The 26,380-nt window shown below is 33.0% G+C and overlaps 1 protein-coding gene and 1 long non-coding RNA gene across 6 annotated transcripts in view; both read left to right on the forward strand.

The window, feature by feature from the left end:
* The window catches only part of LOC658191 (limbic system-associated membrane protein), a 239,105-nt gene that overhangs the window by 150,095 nt on the left and 62,630 nt on the right, over positions 1–26,380 (forward strand). For all 4 annotated transcript variants that reach the window (XM_008193611.3, XM_015977875.2, XM_064359694.1 and 1 more), the window contains exon 5: positions 2,233–2,505. In XM_008193611.3, the coding sequence (XP_008191833.1) occupies positions 2,233–2,505 (273 nt within the window). The remainder of the gene's footprint in view (positions 1–2,232; positions 2,506–26,380) is intronic.
* LOC135267886 (uncharacterized) lies at positions 18,029–19,392 on the forward strand. Of its 2 annotated transcripts, none has more exons than XR_010336259.1 (3): positions 18,029–18,318; positions 18,368–18,627; positions 18,704–19,392. It is a non-coding gene; the product is annotated as an uncharacterized LOC135267886 (long non-coding RNA). The 2 variants fall into 2 exon arrangements; XR_010336265.1 differs by having other exon boundaries at positions 18,029–18,287.

A 26,380-nucleotide genomic window follows, 5' to 3' on the forward strand; every position in this document is an offset into this window, starting at 1 on the left:
AATTAGGCAATCTAGATAAGTCGTCTTTGATTTTGCGATAATTGGGATGAGTCAATAGAGATTCGGAGGGAGTTTCAATTTTTCTAACGTAGTGACATTTTTTGAATTAATTTCATACAGTCAGACAAATTAAAATTTTAATTAATTGTGTACAGTGTGGAGTTTGCGTAATGGCAATTTTAATATTAAAATGCGAATACATTACCATCGACTTGGCGTAACTAAAAATATTATGTCATTAAAAAGTTTGTGGGCAATTTTAAACTAACCCAAAACTAATTTCCATAAATTACTGTAACCAAACACTGCACTTCGCATAAGTTATATTGCGAGATAGGGCTTGTGATTATTAGCCCGATGTAATTTCGTTAATGTCTAACTATGCTCCGGACAACAAAAACAAAAATGAGAAGGGTCGCTAACAAAAGATTTCCATAAATTTGGTAAAAATCTGGAAAAGGGTGGCGGAGGTTATCAGCACAATTGGGCTGGCAACAAAGATTGTTGAGGTACTCGAAACGCATTATAATTCACGAGGGCAACATGCGAAAACGGCAGAAACGGAGATTTTAAATTATATTATTGTCAAGTTAAAAACAGCTCTCTGAGTGCTTATTAAAATATCGAGAATTTTATTTTGTTCAAAACTCTCGACTTTATTTAATTGGAGTTTTGCATTCACGCAAAATAAAACTTTGGAATTCGTTGTTTTTTCAAAAGTCAAAGCAAGACGCTTGTTTACGTTTTCTCAGTAATTAATTCTTAATTAAAATCTTAACCAACTCTTTTCACGCGAGGATTGTGCCAAGATTTCAGTTGGAATGAGAGGCGTGTTTACGATTTCGTCTGCGTCTAGGCACATATGGAAATATTTAATACAGGGTGTCTCACTTAAGACTTTCGAGTATAATATCTCACTTATTTGTCAACGGATTGTTATAAAATTCACATATTCTGGGAGGTGGTTTTTCAATGACCTCAAATAAAAAATGTAATTTTAACACACGTTTCTTTTATTTAAAATTAGGCCAAATTACCACTGGATCATTAAACCCCGAAAAATTAACCAAATCGTTCGGCTGATCCGAGGAAAAAATTAGATTTTGTTGTTAAAAACTCGATCTAAATTTTAAAAGTATTTGAGCAGTTATCTTTTAAAACAATTGGCAAAGCAGTATTTTGTGCACCACTGAAAAAGCTGTCAAAAGTCTGTGCGTTGTTAGAAAAGTAAAATTGTATTAACTTGGTAAAGTTACTTTAAAAACAAACAACACTTGCAGAAATTTCTGTGTTGTTGAAATAAAGCCTTTATGGAATTTAAAGTTCAATGAACTAAATCGAGTGCGGACAAAACACGTCGCTGGAAATATTTCCAAACTCACCAACGTTCAAGTGTCTGAACTTTTTTAGTTGTTCAGTTTTTTAGTCCTTCATAAAAGAATTAAAACATACAGTACAATAAGTAAGTCAAAATGTTTGTTTTAACTTTGTTAGGATGAGAGATAAATGTGAAATGTCACTTGCACGACTCTTACATTTGTGCGAGTAGGAGTGTCCAAAATTTGTTTGTTTTTTATTTTTCTTGCAAAACAGAAGTCTTTCAAGGATGAGTTTTTTACAGCATTTTTTATTGACGATGAATGTTTAATATAAGTTTTATTTATATTTACAATAATAATAATAAAATATTATTTATATTTTAATAATATTATATATTACTATTATTATTATATATTTATTAAAATTACATTTTTAAGACTTGATTTGTTGCATTAATTGGACTTTAATCTTCACTTTCTAAAATATCTGCAATTCAGATTTCATAAAAATCCATTGACTAATAGCTGAGATATCAGTCTCGAAAGTCTTGAGTGAGACACCCTGTGTACACATAGACAAAACAAAGAATTTAGGCCAGTGACTGATAACTTTAAAAAAAGTAAAATGTGGCACAAATTGATTTGAAATAAATTAAATCATTGTAAATTGGACGTTCAAGGGGTTCGTTAAAGACTTTCGCTAATAAAACCCCAACTAGCAATAAATTCCGTATATTCGGAATTAAGCAACACGTTGGATCCTAACCTGGCCTGACTCGACCCAATTTCATTTCCAGCGCCTTTAATTGATTTAAGCATTATCAAGTTATATGAAGAATCTTATTAGCCGGCGTGCAATAAATTTCTCGTAATTTCCTTATTTGCTTGGTAAATCTTGCGGTGTTTTTTCCAGTGCCTCCAAGAATAAACTACGTGTCGTCGAATGGACGTGTCGAAGTAAAGAAGGGATCATCAGTGCGGTTAGAGTGTAGAGCAAATGGTAATCCTCCACCTAAAATAACATGGTCGAGGAAAAACAATGTCCTGCCATCAGGAGATCAAACACTGGTGACTCCAGTGCTAACACTGGATAAGGTGGATAGGCATCAAGCCGGAGTGTACAAATGCACGGCAAGCAACGGGGTCGGACAGGACGTCACTCAAGACATAAATCTTCACGTTTTGTGTGAGTACGGTCCCTTTCTTTACGCTGCAATAACTCATTCAATATTTTTATCACATTGTTGCGCCTCCGGGCAACGGATCTATCACGAACCCTAGCCGAAAAAGCTGTGTTTCGAGGAAGAAAGTAACTTTGCACTACAATTTTGCCCGAATTATAACAAAACAGGTGCACAAAAGCGAGCTGTCTGTGCAGAATAGAACGAAAATTGTTATAGTTTGGGGTATACAAAGTAACTAAATGATAATGACGTAAACAAGAGTAGCGGAGGCGTCCTTTTGTCTCGCTTGTATTTAATAGACGGGGCCTCTTCATCAGTCTTGATCTCGAAGCGACTTCACAGTTCATATCTACCTATCGTAGAATCACGCGCGTTTCTTGCGCGCGATGAATGTGAAATGTGTTTCACATTGATTGTCTTATCGCTCGTGCCTAGATTTCCACAGTAAAGTTCTGCATTTACTCCATATCACGATGGAATTGTCCCTTTTTGTCTTACCCGGACGTCTACTTTGTTAGACAAGTGATAACGAAATCATTTTCAATTTCACACGACACTCGCTATTGATAAGAAATAAAAGTCCCAACTTGATTATTGTAAGGCAAATGTTTTATTTATTTTTGGTTACTACAGTGGTCAATTTAACATTAGAAAAATGTAGTTACGATTTTGTAATTTTTTTAAGCCAATAGTGATTTTTGCGCTCACAAAAATCTTTGTTTTTTGTAACACCCAGTACATAATAAGCTTGTTGATTGTTGTTTTGTTGATAATAAAGAATAGCTAAAAATGTGTTTCAAAAAATTATCCTCGCCGAGTTTTGTTATGACTTTTATAATGCATTATCCCGGCGCATCCACCATTTTTACCACGAATATAAAATATTTATAATTTAGTATTGAAACTAAAATCTCGTTTTTAACAATCATTTCTTGTGCATTTTAAAAGCATTTACCTGTACCAACAATAAAAATCACTCCAAAAACTATTTTTACGTTAAATGTAATAAATGTATTCAATTAAACTTTGGATCCAATTATTTTATATTTCTAACATAAAATCGTTGATCTTTAGTTTGCCAATAAGTGTAGATAAAAAATGGTACGGCCATTTTGTAATACGAAAAGTGTGAATGAAAATTTTAAAGCAATTAAAAAAACACGACAGTGAATACAAAAACCCAAAATTTTAAAGGAACGCTCTGTTCAAAATTATTTCTACTATTTTTACACGTTTCCGCTCGTATTCACATAACTTTAAACTGTTCCTTCAAGTACTTTGTTCTTTATTGTTTTTTTGTTTTTTTTTAAGTACCAACTGTTTTAATTTCTTTTTTCAAATTTATCGGATTATCTTGGTACTGAAACATATTAACTTATTTTACATTTAACTTATTACTGATCGTAACCGAAATCATATTTTTTTTAATTATCTCTATCGAATGTAGTCATATACTGACCATAATCTAAATAATGATATTGTTGATTATTTAATATTCCAAAAAATTAAGTTATTATCACACTCTCTTTTGAAAAAAAACTTTTACTAGAACTGATTTTATTATTAATACAGATGTGTCACAATTTTGTCTCTAGATCTTTAGTGTTGCCAACTTAATTTCAAAATCACAGCTCCTTAAGGAGGAAAATACCCATGGTGAAAAGTGTCAAATTTCAGCCTTTTTCCTTGGTATTTTACAGCCGTTGTAAGTAACGTTTATGAAAATAATTTACAGAATATATTTTTCGACTCGGGTTGTACGGGAGAAAGTGTTTTAAAATGCCAGCGATGCTATATTTAATTTTTTTTAATTGTTTTACAGTTGTGTTAGGCAACATTTATTAAACTGTTTTACAGGATACATTATTTATTCACAAGATCCATTAGAGGGCAAAAAGTGTTCAGTGTACTAGATTTTTTTCAGTTTTCAGAATTTTTTTTAATTAAATTACGGCAAATGGCTTGTGGCCAGTTATCTTGATAACAGAGAAATTCTTTTCTTCAATAGGTAAACCTTTTATTTGAGCCTTGGTACTTGTAAACACTAAAACTGGTTAAAGTTGAAAATGTTTAGTACAAATGATCGACATTTAGAGAGAGTAATATGGTAATGCTTTCCATTAAATATATGATGCAAGTACTTTGTGATTCTGAATTTAAGTCGGCAACGTTGAGAGTTATAGAGCGAGAAGATACATAACGTATCAAAGCGCATTTCAATTCTGAAACAAAGCAAAAAAAATGTAACGTCGAAAATATCGAAAAAATAACTGCATAATCATGAATGGCATCCAATATTTTCTTCGATTTTTTTTGAAAGAATTTTTGAATTGAGTGTTTTGGTGGAAAACAATTAAATGTTAAGTAAGCATTGGAAAATGTCTGGTCAAGTCCAGTCAAGTCGTGGCAAGGGCTGGGAAAGCCAGTTGTTCATTATTCAAATAGTGGCACAATTCGGCAAGAGTTAGCTGTCCTTATAAATTTTCAACAAGTTAGTGATCCCGAAAAGGGTCGGATCATTGGCTTACGTGGGAAGTTTGTTCTTTGGAGAAATTGATAATCGTATTGGATGAAATGAAGCAGCCATATTAAGAGATCGCTGTAGATTCGAAAATCAATCAAGATTTAGGAGCTTTCAGAGTTGGCGCAAGTAGCATTTCGTTAAGTCGGCAATAAGTCATGGTCGCGATTTTTTGCAAACCTATCGGAAAGCATGTTTCAAGCGCGGTCGACGCTAATTTTATAGATATTAACGGCTTCGGAACGTACCGTGCGAAAAGGCGGTAGTTAGAGATGATTTATCGGGTCCGAAGGTGAGAGAATCTTTGTTTTCACCTTTCATGAGGTCGGCTGTTGAACAGGAGGAATGAGGGTTGCCGGCTGCACTTAATCATCCGAGTGCCGGCTTTAATTTGGCGGGGCCATAAACCAGATTGAGTGGTGAGCGGCGTTATACATGCCCTGGGAACTCTTAAGCCTGCCGCCAAAGAACTTGTGCACACTTGTGACTTAAGAGAATTTCTAGACCCGGGTTCTTATTTTGATAGATCCGGGGGTCGCTAAAGTGGCAGTAAGTCAACCCTTCAGATGAGTTGAGGTCTGTGTTTTCTAATGTAAGGGCGGTTGTCCTTAATGAGCTCAGCCTTGCACACAGAACGGATATTGCAGCACGTAAACTTTTATCCGGGGCCAAATTGTTTTTAATGCTGCAATGCGTTCGAATAAAATTAATTACGTGAAGTATGGTCTTAATGAAATTTGCTAGTGCTAGTCGCTCGTGATTATTTAAGGAAAATTGCACGCCGAGGAAACGACTGTTTAAAAATTCGCCTCCGCTACATTCGTTTCAGCGAAATGACTATCATCTAAACAATTAAGAGCAAATTAAGTGAAAAACACGCTACTAGCGCAACCTTGTAATTTCCTACTAATAACTTTTTCCCAGAATGCAGCCTAATTGAGTTTTAATATAATTATATAGCGAGATAATTATTAGCGTCTCGAGGAAAACTCTCAAATATAAGTACACACTAGCGCTATCTCTACTTAGGTTTAATTCTCTGCGAAAGTTTGCAAAGTTGCAACTTTCTTTGTAATTCGACGGAAAGGTTATCCCAATTCGAAAATTCTTTGTACGTGTTTCCAGCAAAGTTTTTTCACTCGCAAACTTCTTTTCACTTTCCTCTCCTCGTTAAATATAAGCGATTGAAATTTATAAACGTGTGAGGCTTGCTTAGGATAAATACGAAGCAAATAAAAGCGAAAACCTTGTTAAAATGTTTAATGCGGCGAAATTCAGCTGCTTCAGCGTTTTAATGTTCTTATAACTTTTCCGCGACATTTCATTAACCAGACAGCTGCAGCGCCACGTAAATAGTTTATGGATTTTTTACGAGGACTCTCCCAACACACACAAAGATACGAACGCGCTGATTTATGTCACAAAATCGCAATCGATAAATCTATTAAAACAATAATTCCCCTTTTCCGTGATCACCGATCGTCCAAATCTGCGTTGCATGTGGAGCACACAACAAATAACGTTTAAGAATTTATGTGCAATGTGTTTAATAATCTCAAGTTTGATGGCTTCAAATAAACTTTGTGCATGCTAGCGGAATTATTACAGTAATCATTTCTTTTTATTTATTCCATCATGTAGTTTATTTCATTGCTACACACTTGTTACTGTAACACGATTGCTTGTACATACACGGTGACCAGAGTGTTAAACCCCCTAAAACAATAGGGAAAGGCATTGGACAAGCATTGACCACTACAGTCAATGTGTTTACGACACTAGAATCAACCGTACAACAATGACGGCCATCTATCAACATCCTCTAAGGTAGATAACATTAAAGGATGATTAAACTGATGGCAGTGACAAAGAGCGACGTTTTTGATGGAAATGCCATTTTAGAATCAATCAAATGACATTCACAAAATGGGAATTTACATAAAAGCGACCGCGCTATATCGCTCTAAAATCATTATTTTAAAAATAAATTAGTGGAGTTGATTGCCATTTAGTTTTCGGGCATAATTTGGGTGATTATAAGTATTAATATTTACTAAAAAGTATCAGTACTTATTTATATTCACAAAAAACTGGTTATTATTATGAGCAAATATTTACATCATTCAGGGTGACCCAGGGTCTGTAACTTTTATACTATTTATAATATTGTCATGCCGTTTTCATAATACGATAGATTGACTTAAAGTACACAAACTTAAAATATTTTTATTATACACAGGGTGTTGTATAAAGGCTGGTGAACCAAAGTTTCTTAATGAAACACCTTATATATTTTTACATAATTAGATTCTACACAAAAAAGTAATGTAACTATGTATAAATTATTATAGGCTTATCTCATTTTGTTTCAGAATTATTCAACTTTTTGTTATAAAAAGGCCAATTTTTCAAAAATCTTTACGAAATCCGACAAATTTGCTACAGAAAAACTTAGAATATCATGCAGTTTTAGCAAATAGCCGACTTTTACTTGAAACATGCAGATGATGTACAGGGTATGCTAAAATGCAAAAAGTAATAACTCTTTTTTATTAATGGAACACCATGTATTTTCTTACAGGTATCGATAGCATTTCGTATAAGCTTTCTAATTATTATTATTATTAGCTAGCACCCTTAGTTTTCTAGCTATTAACATTTTAAAAAGTTTGTTTAGTACTCGTTGGCGGAATTTTGGAAATAACTTGGAATCGCCAGGAATAATCAAAAGTTGACAAAATTATAAACAGAATCTTTTGGAAAATTCAAACTTTTAGAGTTGAGTTTTTATCTAAAAGTAATAAATGTTCCGGTAGTGTTTTCTGATAAAAATTTTCGTATCTATAGGGTTTTTCATAGTTCTGAAAAAGTCTTCCAAACATCATTTGATTGTGATAAGCCCAGAGCCAAAACAACAAAAAATCGTCTCAAAAATCTGAACCCACCAAACTCTGTTTCTATTTCTATTTCTATTTTCTCTTTTTCTTTCTCTTTCTCTTTCTCTTTCTCTTTCTCTAACTCTGGCTCTTTCTCTTCCTCTTCCTCTTTCTCTTTCTATTTTTAAAGGTCACATAAATTAACAAAGAACAAACTTTTCTGATTTCTGAATTGTTTCAGAATTTCAAAAATGTAATAAGTTTTAACATATCGTTTCTGGTTTTTGAGTGAACGGCCTTTTGTTAAGATTGATTCTTCTCAAAATCAAGTATCTGAATTATAATTTCTCAAGACCATATAAAATAGCATTCTCAACAAAGAACAAACATTTCTGATGCAAAGTTATCCCAGAATTTTGAATATGAAATCAGTTTTTTATATGGTGTTTCTGGTTTTTGACCAAAAGCCATGTCTTAGTTGTCTTAGTTTTTCCAAAAATTATTGTCTCTAGTCAAGTGCCAGAATTATAATTTTTCATGACAATAAAATTTAATATTTAGGACAAAAAACAAATTTTTCCAGGATTTCGAATAAGTAATCAGTTTTTACATATGGTTTCTGGAACGCTCCTTTGTTAAGGTTGATTCTTCTAAAAATTATTCTTCCAAGTGGAGTATCTGAATTATAATTTCTCAAGGCCATATAAAACAACATTCTGAGCAAAGAACAAACTTTTTTGATGCAAAGTTGTCCCAGAATTTTGAATATGTAATCAGTTTTTTTATTGCAAACGGCCTTTTCTGAATGTTGGTTTTTCCAAAAATTATTGCCTCTAGTCAAGTGCCAAAATTATAATTTTTCAAGACCACAAATTTTAAAATTCAGGACAAAGAACAAATTCTTTTGATGCAGAATTTTTCCAGGATTTCGAATATCTAATCAGTTTTTACATATCGTTTCTAGTTTTCGCGAAAACGGCTATTTAGGTCCAAAAATTGGTGTGGCGCTTTCGATAAAAAATTTAAAATGATAAATCAACTTCTGCAAGCTCATCGGGATCACTATAACTTTTTTTCCTTGATCAATGAATGAAACCATTGAACATTTTCGGCCGAAAAGTTTTTTATTAAATTTTTATGAAACTTTATGATCGGTCCTATTTTCTTGACTAGCTTTAAAATTTTTTGAAGTTCTTGGTACGGCAAATGTAGCGTCCTTTAGTGAATTGATTTTATTGCCGAAACATAAGTCTAACGAATAGCAGACTAGTGTTTCGTAAGCACATGCAAATTTTTATTAGTAACTTCTCTATTTTATGAATATAGACATAAGTAGTAGATACTTATTTTTTATGATTTTACGATGAAATATAAGTACAGGCATGTTCTACATTTTATAAATGTCACCCATTTGTTGTAAGTGTGGAAAGTATCGGATCCAAATTGGATTAGCGCTGTTGACGAAAAATAAATGCATCTTCGTCTCTGGAAATCCCGCCAAGGCACCGCATTTCTGTTAAATTGAATTTGCTGCAAGTAGCTGGATGCAAGGCGGCGTAAATGCGTAATTTATTTCCTCCAATTATCGCAAAATAAAATTAGCTCCTTTTAGCGCCGAACAAAACACGTTATAGTGCCGTGTTGAATCCTATTTAATCAAATTCTTCCGAGATAAATATTTGGAAAAGTGGTCGAGTTTACGACGTCCGTAAATCCCGGTGCATGTTCGGTTTTACTGCACCAGTTCAAGGCTATATCGCGTTACTCTTTTCCGTAATTTTATTTGAAGAAGTTACAGGTTGGGAATTTTGATGTGTTTGTAGATAGAGAAAATTAGTGGTGCAACTCTTTGCACGGCACGTTCCAACGTGAACGGGGATGAGGACGGTCCCCGAGGTGCGTTATTACTTTATTAACTGACACCGTCTGGGGTAGTTTCAAGTTATCTCAGCTGTCGCACTCGGCATTCTTTAATATTTACGTCTTCGCACAGTTTCATAAAGGAGCGGATTCGAAAGCTTTTGAATTTACTTATCTCGAAAAACGGGACGATCGCATTTGGAGACAGCGTAAAAGAGAGGAGGTTAATGAAAACGGCGGATCGAACAAGGACTTTAGCCAGACGTGAGTAAACACGGAAAAAATTGAAGCACTTATTTCGGAAAAAGTGATACGGTATCGACACACAACGTGGCTTATCACCCCGTTTTCGATCTACTGAAGGCAAACACCTGTTTGATTTTTATAACGCGGAGTTATGGCGGGTGGAATTATTTGATAAAGAGACCAAACTGTGCTTTGTGCCCGATAAAAAACGCCACTTTGTAAATTTTTCAGGTTTTTGTGCGCAAGCGATGAATTTGAACAATACCAAGCGTCATAACAGCACCAATGGGCAAAAACATCTGTCATTACCATTACATGTACCATTAATTTTACGTTACAGAAAGAGAAATAAAACCAGACAAGCTACAATTAGCCAAATCTTGGCACACCTGGAGGTCGAGAAAAAATCCTGGCGGAAATTTGGCAATGCTTTGAGGAATAACGTTCGCAAAAGTAAATTAGGACGGAAGGAAAAAGTTTATCCGATCGCAAGTGCATTCTTAGACTCACTTTTAAAACTTCAGCTGACAGTGAAAGATAAGTCTTTCTGATAAAAATAAGCATTTCCTTTGTACGGATGCTGTAACCCAATTCTTTTATTAGGCAGAATGGTTCGATAATAAAACTTTTATATTATTTCCTGAAGAGATAAAATTTTACTTTAATGAAACTTTATAAAAATGCGATCGCGTGCAATCACTTCGTCCCGAAATACCCGCGGATTTTAAAAACGTCTGGAATAATTTAAAAATGACAAATGGACAACAAAGCAGTTTCATTGATTTTCCCCATTGTTACAAACAGCCCGGCAAGTCCGCCGCAACAAAAGCAAAATAATTAGTTTCCCCAACTAAAAACCAGTGACAGATTTATTCATATTTAATCCAGCCAAAGAAAATTTTAAAAGTTAATTTCAAAATGCGGTCAGTGCTTCTGAAAGCGCTCTAGTTTCGCAAACAAACTGCCTCCAACTCCTAATTAATATTTCTTTCGCGTTCCGTTGCAAAATTCAGCATTGTCTCCTATTAGCCGGCGCACTGTTTATGTTTTCCCTTTTAAAACAAATTTGATTCGTCTTATTTAAACTTAAGTGGTTTTAATGTCGCTCGGGACAGGTCGGGAAAAATTGTATGGGGATTTGCGGTCTCTTCTCGTTTCAATTTTGCACGCATTTACAGGATTTTGCTTCTTGCGGTGACACCATCGAAATATGCACTGCTAGCTTGAGGTATGACACAAGTTTGGCTATGAAACGAAACAGCAAAGTTCTTCGGGCCTAAATCAGGTGCACGAAGCGTCGCGATATTTGTTAGAGTAGATATATTTCAAAAGTTTATTTGCTTTGCGTCGTAATGTGCGTTTTATGTTTTGTTATGAATAGAAGGATGCGAAATATTTTATGGCACGATTATAGGTTTTGGATGGAAGGAGACGTCAGCTGAATCGGTTCAATTCAGCGAAACGACTTTTTTATTTTTATTTACAAAATCTACATATACAAGGTCGCTAAAAAGTATGGATACGGTTAAATATTTTAAAAACTATTTATCAAAGCTTTTTGAAATTTGGTATAATAAATACTTAAAAGTATATACTTCTCAGATGTTTATCAAGTTTTTAACTCCATTTTTTCTTAAGATACAAGGCTAGCTTGATTTTTTAAACGGCAACAAGTGTCAATTTTAATATTTTTAAGAAGAGTATTTTTTTCTAAATTCTATGGTGTAACACATACTTTCCTTAGTTTAATCGAAACTTAAAAACAAATTCGAAGAAATAAAATTTTAAAAATTTAAATTTTGTTAGTCTTAGAAATGTGGTCTTTATTTATCATCAGCTCTTTGCTGTTTAAACATTCAACATTGACCAAAAAATTAATAAAAACAGAAAATAATTATTGTTAAAATAACACTTTTAACTGAAAAAGAATACGTTTTAAATAAAAAAACACGAAATATACTTTTATGCTGCAAAAGATGTTCAAAATAACTTGCAACTATTAACTTCTTGGCTTTCTGTCGCCATGATCAACCAGCATGAATTTTTTTCGTTCAGTTTTACTTTTACCATTGTTAAACTAGTTATTGCACCCAAATTTAATTTTGGGCTAATATATAAGTGACAAATCGTTAATAACAGTATTTTCAATGCTAACTTAGTTTTACTTTTGCAGAAATCCAGATTAAAATTTTTGAATTTATATTTTTTTTACCTTTTAATAAAAATAAAGCTAGGTATTATGCTACATCACTGAATTCAAAAAAAATGCTCTTTTAAAAATTATTAAATTTGACCATTCGTGCCATTTAAAAAAAAACAAGTTAGCCTTGTATTTTCAAAATAAATGACGATGGAAATTGAAAAAGCTTTCATATTATAGAAATTAATTAAACACTTTTCACTGTTTCCCAAATTTCAAGGTCTTGCTAAATGAAAATATTTTCAAGATAGTGACACTTCCGGTTATAAAAGAAGTCGCCATTAACTTCCTTGTTTTAAGTAATGCTATATTTTTTATTGCGTTTTTGGATTACTAGAGTTATTTCAAGGCAATTTGCATAAGTTTTTCCTGTACCTAAATTTAGCTGTTTACGAAATATTTAGGGTTTTTAATTTTTTATTTTTTTTCGGATTTGCTCCTCTCAGTTTAAAAATCGATAACCCTGCCATTTTCAAAAATTTGAAAATATTTTTTAGCTCATTTGAAAGATGAAGTTGGCGCTTTTAAATTTCTAAAAAAAGATAACAAACCTCAAATGTTTAAAATTAGTTTTTTTAGAACTTTAAGCCCCATAACTGAATTTTTTCAAATGAAAGGCCACACGTTTTATTTCATTAAATTGTAGAGAATTTGATTCTGCATCGATCTGTATTAGCATTCCCTATACTTATGTTTAATAGTTTTCAAGTTACGATAACTTTTTTTTTGGGATTGTGAAATTATTAGCCATAGTCGTTTTCTCATAGATTGCAAACGAGAGAAAAAATGTGAGAAATTAAAGTTAATCAACAATCAGTGAATTTATTTTGTTTTTACAGAACGGAAAACACAATTTTGAACTGAGTTTGTCGTTTGTTTAAATAGAAATGTTTTTATGGCAAACTATGTAGTAGTAGTAGCTGTGGTTAGTAAGAAATTTTCTACAATGTTAAAAAACCAACATAACTTGAAAATTATCACAGATAGATATAGGAAATGCTAATACAGATCGATGCAGAAAAAAATTCTTCTTCTAGTAAAATAAAAATTGGAACATCCCATTTGAAAACATTAAGTTATGAGTACTTGAAGTTACCTAAACTTAAAATTTTTTGGTTTGTTAACTTCTTTTCCAGTTTTGAACACACTGGAGAACAGATTTTGACTTTGTCTTTCAATTCTCCAAATATGATTTCGAAATCTCAAAAACTAAAAGAGTTACCGATTTTTTAAATGACAAGTGCAAATTCAAAAATTTTCAAAAAATCTTAAATATCTCGAAAACGGTTAAACTTAGGTATAGGGAAAGCTGATAAAAACGACTTTAAAATAACTCAATTATTTCAAAAACGCAGTGAAAAACAGCTTTTCATTTAAATTAAGAAAGTTAATAGCGACATCTTCAAAATATTTTCATTGAGCAGAACTTAACAGATTATTTCAGTACTTTTAATGTGGGGTTTAGACGTAACAGCCTGTATAAAATTAAATTTTTGTTAGATGTAGTTGAGCGGTGTATTGTCTTTGTTTGTCAGCTTTAATGGCTTTATTGCGATGAGTGCAGTAATGGCAACGATGGCAATACCGACCATAATTGCGATAAATTTTATTGCGGGTTTAATTGATCGAAGGCGAATGGAGGTTGATTGGTCCCTCTGAAAGAAAATTACATCTAGGGGGCGCCGCGCCGCCCGAGGTCGTCATTTGAAGTAGGAGCATTAAACCGTAACAAGTAACATTGGTATGGCAAATATGGACTTGCATTTATGCTCCCTAATAAAATCGAGCGATAGCGATCTTCGTCCTGCTGCGATTCAAACAAATGTCAGAATAACGGTCATAAATAATTCCGTCCAGCAGTGAAAAGGTTGCCCCTGCCACCTCATAAACTTTATAATTAGATTTTCGACTCAATTAAATTAGCGACTATATATACAATTGGATTCATTGTCTGGAGTTGGTCTTTGTCCCGATTTTAAATAAATCACGCCGCTGCGAGAAATGTTATTATCGATGCGTTTTGTTCGCCATCGGAAGTTGGGATGTAGCTGCATGTGATAGTAGATTCGATACTAAACGAATTTCGAGTCAAAGGCAGGAAGATTCACAAATTAATTATTTCGTGATGACATACAAAGCACTACACCCATCTATAGGAACCGACTCTCCCGGGAGCTAAATTTAAATCGAGACGAAAAGACATTTACATTAAGGGCGAGAGAGGGAGGTGAAAGTTCTGTAAGCGACACAATTAAATTAACAAATGGGAGAATTCCCATACAACTAATCCCAGAAAAGTCCAATTATCGCAATGCCAAAGTCCCACGAGGTCTAATTACGTTAAGGTCTTATGCGACCCCACCTATACAAATCAGGGCGCCTTCATTACATTGATCTCAAATCCGTATTACCGCACGTTGCTTATGTTAGGGGTTTATGGGAATTTATGGAAACCCTCGATCTGCGACTGCTAATTACGACATGACGAATGACGTTAATCCACCGGCTCGCAGGAAAAACCAAACCTAGCTCATGGCTCTCTCATCCTCAATCAAATCTGAATGTCACAAATGATTTTTTGCCATTTTAATTTAAAAAATCTGTATTAATTCTTATAAATTATACTGAATTTCACGCCCGGTATTTCAGTGCTTTGGTAAAATCTTTGTTAACTAACCGATGGTAAATCTAAACCAAGATTTTAACTTTGAATGCGTATTTCAGTGCTTTAGTGGAAATTGGGTTAAATTCCCAGCTTTTTGGCAACACCGCACGAGTCGCAGAAAGTGGCAAATTTGTGTGATATCTCGGGAAAAAATATTTTAGAAAAATAAGGACACTGGGCATGATTGTGACTAACTCTGAAATAAAGTTGGTAACCTGACATCTCCTTCGTAAAGATTTTATCCTGGAAATAAATTGTTACATAACCACCATATTTTTGGTTTAACCATCAACTGAAATAAAGATAAACCTAATGCCAAGAAAAGCCACCAATTGAAAAAGTAAAGTAGTTATGAAGTTACATTTATGTTGAGGTTGAACTGTATTGAGCACATCGTCCACGTAGCCCTGCCTGCGAATGCACAAATTTCAAACTACATTTTTAAAAAAAATAATAAACTAAATTGATTTTTACAATAATTACTAAGTTAATTTAATGCAGGCCTCATACACCAGTTCTTATCTCGATTTAAATACTTGTAATAATGTCTGTTTTTATAGGAAAACTTTACGTTCATGCGGCAAGAAAAAAATACAGTAGATATTCAAGTAAGTCATATACAAGACCCACAAAAAAATATCAGAAAACTATATACTATTTTATAATAAAAAAATAAAACTGGTGAAAAACGAGATTTTTTTCATTTATTTTTAAATGACACACAAGTTTTATATATCAAATTTATGTATACAGTTGCTAACGTCCTCACAAAGTTTTTTTTATGCGATTTGAACGTAAATTAAAGTAGTTATGAAGTTACATTTATGTTAAGGTTGAACTGTATTGGGCACACTGTCTACGTAGCCCTGCCTGCGAATGTATAAATTTTAAACTATATTTTTAAGAAAAATAATAAACAAAATTGTTTTTTACAATAATTGTATGCTGTTTCTAAGTTAATTTATTACCTTACAAGTCAGTTCTTATCTCGATTTCAATATTTATAACCAAGTTATAACGGGTTAAACAGCGTACTAATTTTGATGTTTTTATTGAAAAACCTAACGTTCAAGCAGTATGAAAAAATACAATAGGTATACAAATAAGTCATATACAAGATCCATAAACAATTATCAAAAAATTATGTACCATTTTTTTATAAAATAAATAAATGCTTGGAAAATGAGTTTTTTTATTTTATTTTTAAATGACACAATTCTGATATTTCAAATTTATGTATACTGTTGCTAAGACCCTCAAAAAGTAATAATATTTTTTATGCGATTTGAACGTAATTTTTTTTAATAGAAAAATAATTTAATTAAATTTTTAACTCGTTTAAACGGTTATTAGCTCATTCAACACAATAAAAAGGCAAACCTTGAAATTTCTCACAAAATTAGTTATTATAAATTATTCATATATTTCAACAAAATTATAGGTAATATAATTTATAACTTTAATTAGAAATCTAATCATTAATAACTATTTTACAATTTTATTAATCTTATTAAAAAAAATAATAATTTGGTAAAATGCGACGTTGGCGTTTTTATAGTTTTGAAACATCTAATACAAATATAGTGAAATTTTCCTTAATGGACACCTCCGAATAACGGACATCTCTTCACAAAGGACATTTTTGTAGAAACGTGACAAAACCTATTTTAACATTTCCACCTCCCACTAGTGGACACATCCCCACAACGGACAATTTAAGATTCCCCATCGGTGACCGTTGTGGAGAGGTTTTACTGTATTTAAAATGAGGTTCAAATCAACCTGTAATGACTCAATTTAGAAACAACATCCAATTGTAAAGAAAGCATTTTGTTTATAACTTTTCTTAAAAATACAATTTCAAGTTTTGCATTAAAAAAAATAGATCCAATCATGTCATTAAGGCCGTAAAAATAAGTTTTTGTTACTGCTTTCCTGAGTACTACTGACTGACTGACTACTGACTGCGGCGCCAATTAATTAAACTGTGATTTAGCTGAAGTCGGAAAATATATTGAATCAAAAAAAACGAAAGGGATTAGAGAAATATTAGTTTGTCGCTTGTCTGTAACAAATAAGTGAAATAATAAGCAACTAGTAGCTACAAATACCACAAACAGTGAAGCTCATTTAATGCGATTTAAGCTTTTGTCGGAACAGAAGTACTGATTGGGAAATAATAATAATCAAAAGAAAGCGTTAAATGTCACGCAGGAAATATGAAAATAGCAATAATGCTTTATGTTTCTTGATAACGGTGAAGAGAACCACAATACATTTCGACCAGCTACATATTTACGTTTACGAGCTGCTCGTTTTCTATTGTTATGATTTATCGATAAACAGCCACTTAGAGAAAATATCATCAGTTTCACATGATGCGAAACAGTAGCAAATTAATTTGAATTTCATTTCGTATTCCACTAAATTAGTTATTGCGCATATATGAGTTTTGTAAACAGTAGGCGATTTTGCGAGTGGCAATAAACCGCTACATTTGTTATTGTAATGTTTATTATATTTATTAATTAAAGATTAAAGCTGTATCACAGAGGTATCATTAAAATGTTATATGGGCCATTGGTTTTTGCATTCATTCAATCCACGGTTGTGAATCAGGGCACCGAAATGAAATATTTAGTTTTTGTCGTGTTTCAATTAATCTTTTTGCTGGATAAAAATAATTAAGCAAGACGACAATGCTGGAATGAACTGTCCCAATGAAACAGTGCAGTAGTGGTGCGGTTATCTAATCTACCAAACGGTATTGCCCTCAAGTTAGTTGCGAAAGACATTCAATTTCACGAACTATAACAATTGTGGAACTTCATGCCACACGTCTGTTTATTCAGTTAAAGGAAATGATTGTGAATTCTAATGAAGAAAATTTTATCAACATCCGCTCCCGGATTATTAATAAAGTGCACACGCTCCAGGAAACAAAAAGTGCTTTCCATTTCATGTCAGAAAACAGGTCTTAAACTAAAACTTTCATCACAATTTGCTAAAATAAACTTTTCATCCTTCCTGGCTCCTGCCGGAGGAATATAAGATGACAACAATGGCAGTGCTGTCAAGATGATAAATACGTTTTCGAGCAATCATCTAGTTATTCGCGCCTTTTTTGAGGATTAAATTTGAAGTGAAATTCGTCTACAGTCCGGGACATTTCTATTTGGACATAAAAAATTTGAATTTTCTGACATTTATACGTATATTCAGCGTCTATGTGAACAAAAAATGTTCTCTCTCTCATTCTATGGTCCTTGAGCTTTAATAACAGGGACATTTTTTAAATTGGTAGCATTAGAAAATGACAGTAAACAGCTGACTGATGTAAACAATAACACAATAACAAAGGAAATAGGAAGGAAATGTTATAATTTTAATCTATATAACCAGTGGCTGCTTTAAAAGTGTGTACTAACGGGATAATAAAATATTTACGCAAGTATTTTTGAAGGTAGAAACATTACTTGTCATATAACAATTATAGATTGTATGATGAGACGGGAATGGCACAACACAGAATTGCAGTCAGTGATTGTGCTGGAGAAAGCTGCTGTGACGTACTGACAGTACTGACTGTCGCTGGTTGTATGATTTGCGTAATTTGTGATATATTTTGTGTGAAAAACTGGAAAACAAAGTGCATACCTGCATAACCTCACTTATCGCAGTTTTGCACATTTTGATGATGGGAATTGCGGTTCAAGTAATTATGAGTTATAGATGGAGCTCACTGTTTACTTCAAAGTAAGTTCACGACATTTATTAATTAATTATTAAAAAAAATATTAAAAAAATCACAGATAGTGTTTATAATTTGTAGCTGAAGCCTTTTGGGTCCACTTTTTTCGTTGTTATTTCCTGGTAGCGACTCTTGTTTCAAGCAGAATGGGTGTAAAGTTAAAAATAATCCCATAAAATTGTTAATATAACTCCGTTGCACTGGCATGGGGTATTTGAAAACTTACGTTTAACAAATACGTCACAGCCATCGTCAAAAAACATAATAAGGGCTTTATAACAACAAGCGCTTTCTGATTTTACTGTGGACGTGTGGAAGAATAGTGTGAAATATTGCGAAAAACCAACTTTTACTCTTGTTTACATTTTTGTACGTCTCTATCTGAGAGTAGTCGAGTAGTCGTCTTTTATAAAAAATATAGCTTACTAATAAAGGAAATTAAAGTGTTTTTATTTCTGGGTTGCCTCCAATTCCACTTTGCCCTTGCCTGATAATCAAGACACTGATAATGAAATTGGTGTAAGTGCATCGAATACAAACGTGTTGAATAGATGAATAAAAGAGAGACAACTGCTTTTTTCAAAAAGGCCATTTCATATTTATTCAAAAAGCACACCCCCATTGAAAAGGGTCCATTCACGATGAAGTTTGGCTTCCTGCATGACATAGGTCTCGGGCACCAATCTCACTGTAAATGGTCTAAATTGGTCTTGCATCTCTAAGACATGGACTCACTGAGAGCGACTTCTGCAGAAGGCTTGAGACCTGCCTGACTGTCTCGCAACAATCTCTGCATTATGATTCCAAATCATTTTATAAAATGCTGTCAATTACAAGTCATGATATGAGGCATGAGGCCGTCTCAGTGTATGTCTTGTGGTGTACATTGAAACTGTTTCTTAAAGAACCCATTTACAATGAGATCTGCTTCGCTACATGCGGCGCGACAGGACTCAAAGACTAATCCTCAAAGACACAAAAAAACTGACACAGTTTATCATTTTAAGCCATTGACAGCGTTTTCGAATGTTGGTGCAAAGACTTGTCGCGACGCAGGTTTCAGCCTTCCGCCAACGTCAGTCTCAGTGAAACCCTCTCAAAGTGATCTCAGCGAAAACCATTCACAATGAGATTGGTCTATGAGGCCTATGTCGTGCCGCATGCAGCGAGATATGTCTCATTGTTAATGAAAATAGGGCCTTTTTTGTTGTTTAAAGTCGTTTTTTTAAACTTTTGTGGCAAATTTTACTGATGTGGCAGAGAGGGGGCATGCAATTGGAACATGACGATGACTACCCTAAAAGGCACTTCGAGGCTTTTATGGCCTTTTTAATGCAAATTTCAACTTTAAACCTGACAGTCATACCAAGGTCAAACATAACCTCAACAGTACTCCAGCAACGGTACTTCAAAGCATTTGAAAGTTTCTCCATTTGTTTTTAAGTGTTCTAGTTGGTACATTTTGCTGTACTTTACTACAATAAAGAAATATTTAAATTTTTATTATTGTTTACATTTGTCATCTGTCAAACACATCAAACAGCCAAGTTCCCTAAATTTGAGCTCTTATCTAGTTTTTGTGCTCTATATAGTCTCGCGTCAAGGTATGCGGTATGACGTATCTCATATAGAAATGTCCCGGACTATAATTATTACTTGATTAATGATCGACCTGGGGAGATATTGTTGGCATAATTAATCTTTTCTAAACAGAATATTAGCATTATGTGCAGCCGCTTTGATCCCCTTGACATTTCCACAACACACGGGGAAGCAATCAAATATTGAAAGAGAAAAATTTCGGAAGTAGGCGCATTGTCAACAGATGGTGGCGCTCTTACACGTGCTGCGGGAATTCGTTAAGTATATCTCACGATCAATGCTCAATAGCGAAAAGTATTCCCAAAATGGCCCGTGTTGTAACTCTGCGAGTTGTACGTTAAGTTAAAAAGGCTACATCCTTTTGGGAAAGCCTGCTTTTAGCGACCAATCACATCCTAATATACTTATTGCAACGATAAAAGCCCCTCTTTTATCAAATATGAATGACTCAATATGACCCCAAAAGTCGCCCAAAATACATGATCTCAAAATACGACACGTTAAGAACCGATCTCGCTGCTAATTGCCGCTGCAGTTGCTAACTCGCCTAAGAACATGACGACATCATCCCGGAATCTCATCAGCAGCGCTTAACTTTCCCGGAGCTGACTTGTTTGACTTCAGCTACAAAGTGCATCTCTTACTTTGATAAATTTCGCTAAAAATAAATTAAAAATCCCCAAGCAAATTTATTTATCAATTTTGTGGATCCTCGGGTGCATTCTATTACAGGGATTTGCTTGTGCACCCGTTTAATGAATACGTGGTATCCAGTGTGAATAAAACTCGCAGAATAAGCAGTTTGCTGAATTAGTTTCGAGCTGATTGCAATCACGAATTAGCAAATTCATATTCTGGGATCTTAAACATTTGTTACTCGGCTCAAGACTGTTGAGAAGCCATAAAATCGTGCCTACACACCACACATGAATATTTATGAGGGCAAGTCGTAAAAATAAAAAAATAATGAGGCAAAAAATGAGCGCTGCCGCGGTCTCCTATGCATTGTAATAGAGTCATTATTCGGTATTTTATGGCAAATTCATTACTGCTCATTACACTTAATTTGTTTTAACTAGGTACAGGTTAAGGCGAAGCACAACTTTGGTAATAAAAAAATGCAAAGGCATTCATAAATTATGAGTAAATAATTCGCTAAATCACTATTACATGCTCTTTCAGATTTCCTTAGAGAATTCTTTTGGCTTCTATTGTCAAACTTAACAAAGAAAATGTTCTTTCAACGTCGACAAAATATCGACATTTTTTCAAAATTAAATTTTGGAAATTTAACATTGTATTGTAATGTAATTTACCCTTAATTTATTCACCTACGTTGTGAAACTCTTCTCTTACTATTACCTAGCTATTTCAACAAATTTTACGAAGGACGATGATAAAAAATTGAAGCTAACTAAACTAAAAATGAAAAAATTGCAGCATCTTGCCGGATTTTTTTAAATAAACATGTATTAAGATTGTGTATGTAAGCCGCTCATTTTTCAGAATCAAATTTTTTTTGTTGAAAGCTGGTAAAAATGAAAATAAAAAAAATACAACGAATAGAGAAATCAGGCTATTTATTTCAATAAAATTTTTGTAAAAAACGAAAGACAAATTCATGTCGCAGTAAATCAGTTTACCTGAACATTACCGTCTTGTCAAAAGGCATGGACATTAATTTTTGAAATAATTTTATATTTTTGACTTAAACACACTTTTTTTATTTTATTTCACAAATAATTAAGAATCGTAGAAAAGTAGGACTTTCACACAACTAACTAAAATCTACAATGTCGTTTTGGAAAAATTGTTAATTACAATTATAATAAATAAAATAAATACCATTTTTAAAACCAAAATTAATAATTGGCGAACACTACTTCATTGTAAAACATTGTAAAACTGATACAAAATTATTTTTAAATACAAAAATAGTTTAAAATTAAAAAAAAATACGAGAGTTTATATATTTAAAAAAAAATTAAAAGTCCAAAAGATGACAAAAGAACTTTAACGCTGAGGAACTAAAAAACAATAAAATAATGAGACTGAAATTCTAAAGAACACAGCGACTGAAAAACTGAAAAAACTATAGAACTGAAAAAGAGAAACACGAATAAATTAAAACATAGATTCAGAATAAAAACCAGTACACAAAGAGATTAAAACAACTTAAAAACTAAAATACACAAAAATAACTTAAAATCCAGTAGAATGATAATAACTATGAAACTGCAAAGTAAGAACAAATAAGATAAGATAGTAAAATCACAAAAAATTGAAAAATTGAGGAAATGAATACTATAAAATAAAGGAAAATTAAGGAACTAAAAAGCTGAAATACTAAAAGCCTGAGAAACACAAGAACTTTAGATAAATGAACAAATAAATAAAAGAAAATAAAATAACTATAAAAACGAACAAGAACAAGAAATTTGGATAAATGAATAAATAAATAAAAGAAAATAAAATAACTATGAAATTGAAAAATTCAATGTAATGAGTTTAAACTAAATACAGGGTGAGTCAATAGTGGGTTATTTTTGAATTTCTTAAAATATGCAACTAATAACACTGATTCCAGCTGACTAGATTTTTAACAAAACAAATTTATTTCGAGTTTTAAGAAAAGCTCTTAAAATTGCGTGTTAGGAAAGTTTCCTAAAACTCGGTCCCTAAACATTACAAAGAAAATGTCTTTTCAACGTCGACAAAATATCGACATCTGTTTCAGTTTCTAATCCTTTTTTCAAAAATAATTTTTGCAAATTTAACATTACTGTTACTATTAGCTAGCTATTTCACCAAATTCTACGAGCAACTAAACTAAAAATAAATAAAGAATTGCAGCCTCTAGCCCGAATTTTTTCAGAAAAAAAAAATAAAAATACAAAACTTTTGGCTGTAGTCAGATAAAAGGCGGATTTGGAGGTGAATGTTTCTCAAAAGTCGAAAGCAGCAGAGGCTATTTATTTCAATAAAATCGACAAAGTTTTCGTAATAGCCGCATGAAAAATTCATCCGGCAGTGAATCAGCTTACCTGAACATTACCGATTGTCTTCCCGCCTTGTCAATCCGCATGAATATTAATCGTCCCCTCAATAAAATATTACATTTTCTATGAAAGCTTGCGAATTATTCACGCGGTGAGTAAATAGCCGGTCGACAAGCTCGCAAATCGCGATCAAAAATGCAAACCGCCCTTTGATACGTCCTCTTTTATGCAAGAACCGTCGCGAGTTACTTATCCGCTATTATCGCCGTTTATTATTTTTTTACGAGGTCCGCAGCCGTCTCACAACATTTCCGGTCAATTTAATTTTTCTATATCCGCTGCAACTGGCGGCGTTAAGAAAAATTCACACTGCAATACACAACTCGGTTTTATCGCTGCAAAGTATGTAAAATCGCTGTTTTGGACCATCTTGCAGGACTGCAATGGTTATGAATATGCAAGACCTGTGCAAAACTCACCAGTGCATGTGCTCCGGAGCTCCCTTTTGCCAAGATTTTGTAGATTATTTCATGTAATTTCTGAAACGAAATTTATGCTTGCATTCCGCATGCCACGTACTCGTGCACGAAATGAAACGGATTATTTATTTCCAACCAAGACGAAATTTCCAACAACCATGTCAATGTTTAAAAAAATTGCGTCAGTTCACTAGTTTACAACATTTTTTACCAATAAATGAGACCATTGAGACCAATAATTAATCCTTAGTCAGTACTGAAGTCGAAAAAAAAAAATAGTACGTCAAGTTTTTTAATATTTATTAATTCGTTACAAAGTATCAGAATTTGATCATTTTTGAACATCAAAAATGTTACAGGATGCTTCTTTTTTTTGGTACTATCAGTCAGTACTACTTGTACTAGTGCACTATCTCGCGAGACACCGTGTATATTTTAGTTAGCAGAAAACAAAAACAATATAAAATATCTCTTTCTAAAGAATAGTATATTATAATTGTTACTAGTATATTATTATATTATAATAATATTATATTATTATATTATAAGTGATAGAAATGCATCAATATACGCGAGTGAGAATTTTGAACACTTGTCATGAGCTTTATAATGGCATTTTGATCACATGTGATATACTACGTTTTATCTTACAGGAGCTTTCTAAAAAAATCCAAGAAATTTAAGTAAATATCCGCCTGTAACTACAGTTATGAAATAAACAGTCTCACTGTTTTCTTCAATTTTCCCCAAATTTACTCACTTATGAGTAGAACTCACAGCTTTATCTTACTGAAAAAAATGGTATAATGTATCTAAAAAACTGCAACCCTAAAATAAAAAAAAATTGGTAAACAAGTACAGTTTTAATAGGATTGTTTTAATGACAAGAATGGAACTTCTCTATTTAAAGACAATGGATTTTATTAATTTCTCTCAGTGTAACACACCGGTGCATTAACATTTAAAATGTTTAATTAAATCGTAAGCGCTTTTTAAAAGTGATCGTTTTGGCATAGAGGATGCATTTCCTGTCCGCTTTTGTCCCGGAAGATCGTAATCTGCGTGCCCATATTTTTCTGTTGGAAGCCGTGTCTGCTTTTTCAATTTAACTTTGCAATTAAAAGCAATTCAACCGATAAACCAACAGAGAGCGTCCACCGTAAACCTTATCTAAGAATATGTATCAGTAATTAGTGCATTTAATCGCACCGGTGTGGCTCCAAATCCCCGGAAAAAAGCCAGAACAAAACTCTTGTTTGAACATTTAATTGGCAGGAAAATCCTCTGTCGGGAAAATGTGTTCGACCGAACAATGTCTGTCTCTGTTGGTTTTACTGGCCTGAGAGTGGATCAGCTTATCGGACTAATCGTAGCCCGAGGGAGCGGTTAGTTCGCGATACTCCCGCCGTGGCAAAAACCGACCTGATTTATAACTCTCCTGCGGAGTAAACACCACTAACTAGCATCCTCTGCCAGGTACATCTGCACATTCGGCCGATCCCTTTCTGACTTACGACGATCCGCAAGCCCCAGATTCATCATGCGGACTTAAGTGATTCCGATTGAAAAAGTTCGATTAAGGCGAACGGAACGCCGGAATTGCGCCCTCGCAACACGCGCGATATTAAAAACATAGCTCAAGCTTATGAACGGCCCTTTTTCAAAGGAGTGTATACGATCGCTGTTTATTTTTTGTCTGGGACGGTTATTATGTGCCGAGTTATTCGCCGGCCTGGTTTATGTCCGCCTAAATTGCCCAACGCGCTATTTGTCGGAGAAAAACTCCCCAGAAATAAATCAGATTTGAATTAATTTAATAATTATTGGGCTGGTTGTTTAAAAAATTGATAAAACTGGGACATGTTGCCACACTCTATACTTTTTGATTTTCAAACATACTTCCCACTAAATAAAAAATTAAAAACATATGGCTTCGTTAATTGACAAAAGAAACAAACACAATTTCTAAAGATTTTTTTTGTGAAAACTTTTTGACGTTCTTGACTGATTGATTTTAATAAAAGTTAAAGACGAGAGGAGCAACTTCTTTGAAAGATTTTAAATAAAAAGACGAGTTGCAACGTTTCGTTTATATAATAAACATCATCAGGCTAAAAAATACATATAAAAGTATACATTATTCCCACAATTAATTACTAACCTTTTTACTTGTTGAAATTCATAGAAGTGAACATTAAAAGATGCGATTAATCAGAATGAATTGTACATTAATTGAAAAGTAAAAAAGTAAAAATAATAACTGAAAAGTCCTTAATTCAAAAAAAAAATTGGGATGAGTGTAAATGAAAAATTGAAAAAACATTAATCTAAATTTCTGAAACAACTATTATTTTAATTAATTTTGTAATAAAATTCCAAGAATTTGAACCCTACATTTTTAACAAAAAATTTCAAAATAGTGCTTACAATAATACAAATTGATGCTTTACCTGCAATTATTAATAAAAAAAACAAAACATTGACGTTACAAATAGATGTGATTAAAGTTAAAAAGATTATAATTAATATCCTAATCACGAAACTATTAAAGAACAACACAAAACATGTTAAAAATATGATGACCATACTTATTTAATGTTATCATTTTTTCATAATAAGGAATTTATAAATTTCACTACGTTTATAAATAGGGTTCGGATTCCTAGCATCTTGCTACT

This window comes from Tribolium castaneum, chromosome 1 (assembly GCF_031307605.1).
Source record: "Tribolium castaneum strain GA2 chromosome 1, icTriCast1.1, whole genome shotgun sequence".
Taxonomy (NCBI): domain Eukaryota; kingdom Metazoa; phylum Arthropoda; class Insecta; order Coleoptera; family Tenebrionidae; genus Tribolium; species Tribolium castaneum.